The 9,499-nt window shown below is 38.0% G+C and overlaps 1 protein-coding gene and 1 long non-coding RNA gene across 3 annotated transcripts; one reads left to right on the forward strand and one right to left on the reverse strand.

Annotated features, from left to right (window-relative positions):
• The first annotated feature begins 1,673 nt into the window (after positions 1-1,673).
• LOC125261636 lies at positions 1,674-4,684 on the forward strand. The gene is made up of 3 exons (XR_007183391.1): positions 1,674-1,846; positions 2,719-2,933; positions 3,015-4,684. It is a non-coding gene; the product is annotated as an uncharacterized LOC125261636 (long non-coding RNA).
• A 205-nt stretch (positions 4,685-4,889) lies between these two features.
• On the reverse strand, positions 4,890-7,948 carry LOC125261630 (translation initiation factor IF-2-like). 2 transcript variants are annotated; one of them, XM_048180184.1, is made up of 4 exons: positions 7,204-7,948; positions 6,238-6,811; positions 5,847-6,129; positions 4,890-5,595 (listed from the first exon to the last, which is right to left on the reverse strand). In XM_048180184.1, exons 1-4 carry the CDS (start codon positions 7,271-7,273, stop codon positions 5,494-5,496), a joined length of 1,029 nt encoding a protein of 342 aa, XP_048036141.1. In that variant the 5' UTR covers positions 7,274-7,948; the 3' UTR covers positions 4,890-5,493. The 2 variants fall into 2 exon arrangements, with proteins under 2 accessions (XP_048036141.1, XP_048036140.1); XM_048180183.1 differs by having other exon boundaries at positions 4,890-6,129.
• Positions 7,949-9,499: the final 1,551 nt, after the last annotated feature.

A 9,499-nucleotide genomic window follows, 5' to 3' on the forward strand; every position in this document is an offset into this window, starting at 1 on the left:
AACACTTTACATGGTTAAAACATGGTTACATGGTAATATTCAAATGTATTGGCTTAGTAATTGTACAAAGTAACAATGCTGATGATTTCATGGATGCAGTTTGTTTCTAGCCATTTTCTGTCAGAATTTAATGAGGGTTTCTATTGGTTTCCACTACATATTTTGATCTGCAAATGTATTAACCAAAGCAATACAATTCCCTATAACAATTAGAATTTATTATAAGGTTTTATAGCAGAGAATGAAGTGTTTATCAGTTCTGCATTGATTTCAAGGTTATGGACGGTGCACATTTCCATTCCCCGGAGTAAAGGTCGAGGTGGTATTTTGGTCTTTAGGACGTACCTGTCACGTTCCAGCAACGTACCACTAAAACGTCGCCACAACGAATATGGGAATCACAAAGTTACGTCGCTGGAACGTTATTCGGGACGTCGTTGCAACTAATATGAGCCGATCCGGTTACGTTTTCACAACGTGCCAGTTTGGTCGTTAAGACGTTACTGTCACGTTCCAGCGACGTACCGCCATAACGTCGCCACGACGAATATGGGAATCACAAAGTTACGTCCCTAGAACGTTATTTGGAACGTCGCTGCGACTAATATGAGCCGATCCAGTTACGTTTTTACAACGTGCCAGTTTGGTCGTTGAGACGTACTCCTCACGTTACAGAGACATACCACTATAACGTCGCCACGACGAATATGGGAATCACAAAGTTAGTTCCCTAGAACGTTATTTGGTACGTCGCTACAACGAATATGGTCCGGTCCAGTTACGTCGTCACAACGTAACTGTGTTAGCTGGGCAGTCTGTTAAGAACAGAGACAGCGGATGAACTTAAAGAATCGCTCATCGACCTTAAAGGTCCCGTTTTTCGTGTTTTTTTGAAGCTTTGATTGTGTTTATAGTGTGCAATATAACATGTGTTCATGTTTCGCGTGTAAAAAAACACAGTATTTTTCACATAATTTACTTATCTGTATACCGCTGTTTCCACTGTCATAAAAACGGGCTGATGACTTCCTTGTTCTATGAAGTCCCTCCTTCAGAAATACGTAATGCGTTCTGATTGTGCCAGCGGTTCCTGTGTTGTGATTCGACAGCAGCTTAGCGCTCCTTGCCCGGAAAGGTCACGCCTCTTACCATAACGTGTGCTGCACATAGTTTTACATGTGGGTTATTGTGGTGTTGTGCCGAATGAACACAAAAGACAATAATTCCCGAGAGACTGAACTCTTTAATCTCCACAAGCAGCGACAGAAAATGTACAACGTTAGCACTCACTCGGAAGAGTACCTCATACGGAAAACAGCCATATACATAAACATAGTCCCCTCTTGTGGCCATTATGTGCACTGCAGTCCAACATTAACTATTGCAGTAAGGATACCACAATTATAATTTTCGGGAACCGAGTTAAACATAAATTGTAAGTACAGCGTCCCTTGGGAAGGCCAAACAAAGGTGATTGGACTACGGGATGAAAATAACACCGTTTCGACGACATAGCGACAAACACACTCTACAAACGCAACTCTTGTGTATTCCTGTGGGCGGAGGTTAGTCAAAAAACTGTTTTAGTGACGTCATTAAAGAAGGAAGTAGAGGGATGTAGTCCAAACTGGCCGTTCGATGTAGGCGACTTCTGTTAAAATATCTCGCTTGGCATTGAACTTTGAGCATTAAAATTTTACAGATTTTATTTATACTCTAACAACAACATTACACACTAACTAAACTTTGAAACATGGGATCACGAAGAATGGGACCTTTAAAAGGATTTTGCTGGTGCAAAATGTAGAGCAAGACCGGGCCTACTCTGCCGAACGTATATATTTAGGTGAGTAAAAGTGTTGTTTTCTCTAAGTTATTAAAATATGAGATGTGTTAATTGAGAACATTTGCATGATTTAGACAATCCAAAAATACCCCGGACTGGCCTTCTTGGATGCCATTAAGAATGTCACTCTTAAGTATCACTATTTGTAGTATGCCTTTCTGTACGGAGCCCTGCACACGATTTAGCCTACCATTTGTTTTTCTGTCATGTCCGGGGCTCCGTATACTCCATAGTGTTTATATGCGTTTACACATTATGGGATATTTTATTGTCTATTCCAAGTAAACAATATGTTGTCAAACGTTTTGTGTTCGCTGAGTTGTTTTCGCAGCGCATTCTATGTTAGATCTATTACTAACTAGTGTTCGAAACACTGTTTTTAAAAGTGACCTTTTATTCAAATTGGCCAAGGTCACGTGATTTCTATTGTGTTAATGTGGTTTTCAGTTTTTTAGTGGTGTGCTGTGTTTATGTGACTGACGAATGCGCAGGGTAGAAATTCAGCTTAATTTGTAAAAAAAAAAAAATGGTTGTTTTAAACAAGATTATGCTGCCAGATTTTTTTTCCGCTACATTGCAAATTTCCAGTTTATTTCCATTATTTCCAGTTAATGTATCATTATTTCCAATGAAAATATTCTTTGAAAATCCCCTGAATTTTGCCGCCCTACATAATTAAAACATAATTACTGAACCTGATTGCAAAACAAGCCCTAAAATTAATAAAGAAATACAGATATTTTATATTTAATTATATTTAATAATTTCAATTGTGATTTGTACATTTGATATTGGACACGCACTGTTATGCCCATGCGACCGTAGCAGTGTCTGTTAATTGTTGTTTTATTGTTGTTTTCCTTTTGTCTTAGGAGTACGTGGAAGACCTTCCATTAATGTTTCAATGAAACAGGGACACACCATTAAGCAGATGGCCAAGATTCTGGGCTGCTCATCTTCATTTCTTTATAGGAAAACTAAACTGCTTGGAATTCCTATACGAAAACTGCAAACACAAGTGACTGAGGAAGAGCTCATTCAGCATGTCAGAAGACTTCACAGTCTCTATCCCAACACAGGAAGTGAGGTGTGTTCGGCAAGGGAAATTTAAATCATTATTCTGCAACCTTAGTGTCAAAAAAATTTAATGTGTTTTTATTATTCTTAGATCATGAGGGGACTGCTACGTGGAGAAGGGCTGTTTGTCCAGCGGTGCAGGGTCCGAGAAGCCCTCACCCAAATTGATCCAACTGCGACTGCACACAGGTGGAGTAGTTCTATTGCGCGAAGAGTCTACCATGTTCCTCATCCAAACAGTTTATGGCACATAGATGGAAATATGCGGCTGATAAGGTAATATGTTATTCACCCAACCCTACACCCTGAATTGTGGGGTCATTCCACTCCTTGTAATACCTATGTCATACCCATGTCATTATACACATTTGTGTCCTGATATGTCACAAAAACAAGCACCCCCACACGCACACACAAACACACACTACACAAAGACACACAGGTTAGGGGTACTGGACATACGAAATTGCCCATAATAGTGAGAGCGTGTGAGAGTGTCTTGTTTGCGGCAGGTATTAAAATGTGTTTTTGTCAATTTTGTTACAGGTGGATGATAAAAAATAAAGGTGTAAATGGGGTCTAAAAAGTTTTGAGCTTGTCCACTTTCGACCACTTACAGAGCTAGTGAAAAATGTATTCGGCTGAATTGCTTCCATAGTAAATTCTCATGTGATCAAATGTGTTCGAACAGCCACAAAAGAGTGCCTACTCTCCTCCTACTGACCTAATGCATAAACATGGGAATATGTGCGCTAATCCTAGCCAAAAGAGATTTAAACTTTGTCATCTGAAGACCCAAGAGGAAGAGGAAAAAAGCACAATGTTCTCTCACCATTCCTGATTTCTAACACACACTCACAGCGTTCGGTGTGATCTTGCGAATGTCAGAGCAGAAATGAAAGCTGATGCTCTCTGTATGTTTTTCCATTGTCTCCTTTATGAAAGATCTGAAAAAAACATACATTTACCTGCCCTTAGACCCTTCCCTCGAAGAAATCAGGACAGAAATGGTCAGAAGTGGACAAAAGAGGCAGACAAAACACCAGGTGTAAATGGGTATATGTCTCACATATCTAATACTTGTGATCCAATCAACCAAAACACATCTTAACACCAGGTGTAAACAGGGCACTAGTGCTGGGGTTGCATCAGGAAATACTTCTGCCATTAAACCTCAAATAAGCCTTATTCAGACTGTCAGTCCAAGCCCAATTTTTCTGCATATCTAATTTGAATCCTTCAATGTTTAGCAAGTGTGAACGGCAAAAAAATGCCATGAAATGTCATTTTTTTGAAACCACGTTAGAGCTATGCTAATATGTGGTTTGAAATCCTATTCAAATTGCATTTCTGGAAATCAGTTTCAGTCTGACCTCTCTAATTAGATTTTGCGTGGTTTAGATTATTTCTCATGCTACATAAAATGTGAATGTGATGAAGTTCAGAGTGAAGAAGGAAGAGAAAGGGTCAGCTTACCGAGGCTTGTGCATTTTATTATGTCTACAAATTATATACAAATAATAATATTCAAATCTAACTAAACTTATGATTACAGTTTTTCTCCATCGATTTGGTACATTTCTCCAAACTCAGGTAACAGCTCTCAAAACAGTTAACACAGCAAACTAAACACACTCTTATGCTGGCGAAACCGTTAAGTATTCACTGCACAATGAAACACAGCATTTTATTCTAGTAATGCATTTATTAAAATTCAATATTAACATCAAAACTAAAAGTGTGTTCTCTGTTGATTTTATAACAAATTCAGCTGAAGATACACAAAGAAATAAATGAAAATACATGTTTTTCATTAAGTTCTTTAATGAGGAGTTCAGGTGTATAACAATAAGTTGTCACCCCACACACACAAATATATATATATATATATATATATATATATATATATATATATATATATATATATATATATATATATATATATATATTATGCAAATAAGTGCATAGGTATATAAAAAATAAAGTGATAAATGTACTGCATTCATTGAATCAATTATTTTATTGATCATGCCTCTCAGTTAAATCTGGCCAGAGAATTTCATCAACATCACAGAAAATATTTTCACGAGTCATGCATCGTGGGAAAAAACGCCTTGAATGCTGTATCCATCCTTGACATGCTTGTGCCCCAATATCTCCACAGGCCTCTTCCATCGCTTGAAGAAGACTTACTTGGTTGTAAGGGTTGCGATCATGTACTTTCCATCTCCAAGAGGAGAAGAATTCCTCAATTGGATTCAGGAAAGTAGAATATGGTGGAAGAAACACCATCCTGAATTGTAGGTGATTCTCAAACCACTCTCGCACTAGTGCTGAATGGTGGAATTGGACATTGTCCCAAACAACTACAAAATTCCGCACCATTTGCTCCTGATCACCCTGCGGAAAGAGGATTTCATTGAGGAGGTTTAAAAAATGTAGGAGCCTTGCTGTGTTGTATGGTCCCAAGACAGCATTGTGTGCCACAACACCAGTTGTAGAAATTGCTGCACAGAGAGTGATGTTGCTTCCTCGTTGTCCAGGGACATTGACTGTAGCACAATGGCCAATCACATTTCTCCCTCTTCTCCTTTTTTTTGAAGATTGAAGCCTGCTTCATCAATATACAGGTACTCATAATGAGTTGCACTGCTATCCAACTCCAAGATTCTCTAGAGTAAAAAGAACACAAGGTAAAATATAGTAAATTTGTGTTTTACAGTAATGGCATTGATTGCAGTCAATACTACTGTGAAATTGTTGCTGAAGTTTGAGTTCACACTTTGAAGCAGCAGTACACATAGATATGCCTAAATCTTTTCACATGTAGTAGCATGGAATAGTTTATGGACACATACTTAAAATTCAGGAAAAATATATCTTTGAGTTGACAGTAAAATTGCAGTAATTGGGTTGCACATACTTGAACAAACTGGAATCGCAACTCCTTCACTCTAACGGAGTTCCTCTCAAAGGGCACTTTGTATACTTGCTTCATTCGGATAGCATTTCTTCTTAGAACACGGTCAGTTGTGGAGAGACTACATTGGTGGATATTGTGGAACAGTTGATTGTCCTGTGTTACTCTTTGCTGAATTTCTTTGAGGCGGAGGGTGTTGTTCTGGACCACCATGTCAACAATGGCATGCTCTTGTTCAACTGAAAAAAGTCTTGTTCGTCCACCTGAATGTTCTCTAACTTCAATTCTGAAAAAGGTTTGGACAAGCAGGAACATTTACTGTAGAGATCTAGACCTATGTCAAACAAGACTACATGGACTCTCATTGTAAAAGTAGAATGATATAGTTACTTACCGGTTTTCCCTCTGAAATGTACGGATAATTGAAGCCACTGTGGATCTGTTTATATTGGGCTGAACTCTCTGGCCAGCTTCTCTCAGCGAGAGACCATGATTTATGACATGGTCAATAAGTGTGGCTCTGATTTCATTTGAAACACGCGTGTACCCTACCCTCATTCTACCTCTCCTCCCTCCTCTTACACCTTGGCCTCCTCTTCCTTTTTGCCCTCCTCTTCCTCCCTGTCCACCTCTTCTTATATTTTCTCTTTCCACTATACCATTGCCCTCCAATCTATCCATCTCTTCAATCTCTTCTCCTCTTCCTACATCCTCAGCTCTTCTCGCTCTTCCTCCTACATCTTCAGCTCTTCCTCCTACATCTTCATCTCTTCTTTCTCTATCTCCTCTTTCTCTATCTCCTCTTCCTCTTCCTCTTCTCCCTCTACCCTGGCCACCACCTCTCACTCTTAAACCTCTTCTGTTTCCACTGCTCATACTTCTTTTTTTTGTCTTACTGTATCTCCTCATTTGTCTTCTTTGTTCTTCTTCTCTTCCCCTTTTGTAGTTGTTGTAATTACGTAAGACAGCTGTGTGAACAATTAGGAAATTGGCTTTTTCTGTGTTGAGTGGATTACTAACTCATCAGATAACAATTTGGCGTTAATTGAAGACACAAGGTGTGCAACTGACTATTTTACAATTCACAGAGTTCTGTTTGTTGTGTTTTGAAAATGGTACAAAAATGCTTGTGATCTTTGTGAAGAACAATGAAAAAGTTACAAATGTTTTTCCTGATATATTAAGGATTTGGTTGGCTGTATGAACTGCTGTGATAAAATTTAAGATTTTTTTGCACAGTGTTTTGAGAAAATTATGCTTTTGATTTGTGATTTGTATGAAAAGAAGGAGAATTTACTATCTGTTTAGGACAATTACAAAGTGTACTGATCTCTGTGTTAACTGTTTTGAGAGCTGTTACCTGAGTTTGGAGAAATGTACCAAATCGATTGAGAAAAACTGTAAATTGACGACAATCTCTCTTTCAGCATTATCACAGTCCATGACAGCAGTCACAGCACGAGTCCTTAGTCAGTCTCTCTGTCAGCTTCCTGCAAAAACAAGGTTGTGTTGTTGCTAAGTTCAGGTTGAGCAGAAAAGTGCTTTGAAACCGGCAGAGATGACAACACAGTATAAAGCCACTCATACCAGCCTGCGATGTTTCTGCCACTGCCTCAGAAGAAGTAGGCTAGTCCAGCGTGGCAGCTACAAATTGTCATGTTGTAAATCAGACAACATCTGTACTGCAATAATAGGGGAATTGGTTGGAGGGGGGTTAAATCTGGAATCACAATAAGTGTATTGTTGTGATTGCCAAAACATTTGGTAACTAAACAGAATTTCATTAAGTTTAGTTACAACATGTTACAAGGTTTACATTATGGGTAGGCTACTTTTTAAAAAAAAAAAAATTTTTTACTGCTTGACACGTCATGATTTCAATTCATAAGCTTGCGATTTGATTCCGATCCTAATTCAATATTGATTCAGTTGGATAAATATCAGGTACAGTAGCTACATGTTAATTTTTCTCAAGGAAAATAAATTCTCAACTAATCCTGTACACATACATGGAGTCTTTTAGCTGATATTATTAAATGATTATTAAGGATTATTAAAGTATTAATTTAAGTCCAACTTTTCCTGATAATTTACTCACCCCCATGTTATCCAAGATGTTCATGTCTTTCTTTCTTCAGTCGAAAAGAAATGAAGGTTTTTCATGAAAACATTCCAGGATTTTTCTCCTTATAGTGGACTTCAATGGCCTCCAAATAGTTGAAGTTCAGTGGTTGAAGGCATAAGACATACAGCACAAGCTTTTGAAGAATACGGAAATGCTTTTATTTTCTGAAGCCCTTACAAAGGCGATCATTTGTTTACAAAGCATATACATTTACATTTTTTCCAAAAATGGCTGATCGTTTCTCTAGATAAGACTCTTATTCCTCGTCTGGTATCATTTAAAGCCCTTTGAAGCAGCACTGAAACTGACCTTTTGACCTTCAACCGTTTGGAGGCCAGTGAAGTCCACTATAAGGAGAATAATCCTGGAATGTTTTCCTCAAAAACCTTCATTTCTTTTCGACTGATGAAAGACATGAACATCTTGGATGACATGGGGGTGAGTAAATTATCAGGAAAAGTTTATTTAAAAGTGAACTAATCCTTTAAAGGTTTCAACTAGCTACTAATGCTATTTAAGATATTATGGATGCACTTTTTTTTATTAATTAACCTTGTGTTGTTTGTATGCTTTATTTTGTACAAGGTGGGGTTTTGTTGTACATGGAGCCATTGATGGGAAATCTCGCCTTATAACCTACCTGATCTGCAACACAAATAACCGTGCCTCCACTGTGCTGACCCAGTTTGTGAAGGCAACATGTCTTTATGGCCTTCCTTCTCGAGTGCGATCTGACCATGGGGGAGAAATCCTGAGAGAAATTGCAAATGCATTACAAGATGGCTGAGACATAATTTTGATAGTGATTTTTCTTGCCTTAGACTAATAAGCCCATACTCCTCATAAATGTCATACTTTGAACTTTTTGTAGAATATAAGCTGGCAGGCAACCATACATGCATTTGTTTGTAGTTTAAATATCACCTTCTACATTGCTTCAGAAGAATGTTCATGTATTCTGGATGCTTAAGGAATATTCCCCCTCCAAATTCTATTAAATGCCTTAAGGTAAATACCACACTGTTTGATTCATGCTCTGAAATTTCAGCAGGATTAGTAGGCTCTAATGCAGTGTTTCTCAAACTTTTTTTCTGCCATTCCCCACTTTAGAGGTAGGGAAGGGTTCTGAGCCCCACCTATCCCCAATCGCCCCAATAAAATGGTAATAAACTAGGCTAAAATGTATTTTATTCACATCACATTTTTAAAATATTACTTCAAATAAAAGCATTAAAACTTTCGAATAGAGAAAATAAAAGTGCAATTATATTATGACTTTGTATGAAAAGACTGTTCAATACGAGGCCGCAATAGTCTTGCGGCCTTGTGACGAACATCCGGTTTGAAATGATACGGCTCAGTTGTTTCCGGTTATATATATTTTCAATGCACAGTTATCACATAGCTAACTAAACTCTTAAAATGAGAGTCCTCAGGATGATTTTAAATTACAGACAAATTCAGAGACAGGAGAAGAGATATTCTTATGATTACAGTGTACAGACCTTCCCAAACTCAATGGAACTAAGTT

Source organism: Megalobrama amblycephala, unplaced genomic scaffold (assembly GCF_018812025.1).
Source record: "Megalobrama amblycephala isolate DHTTF-2021 unplaced genomic scaffold, ASM1881202v1 scaffold448, whole genome shotgun sequence".
Taxonomy (NCBI): domain Eukaryota; kingdom Metazoa; phylum Chordata; class Actinopteri; order Cypriniformes; family Xenocyprididae; genus Megalobrama; species Megalobrama amblycephala.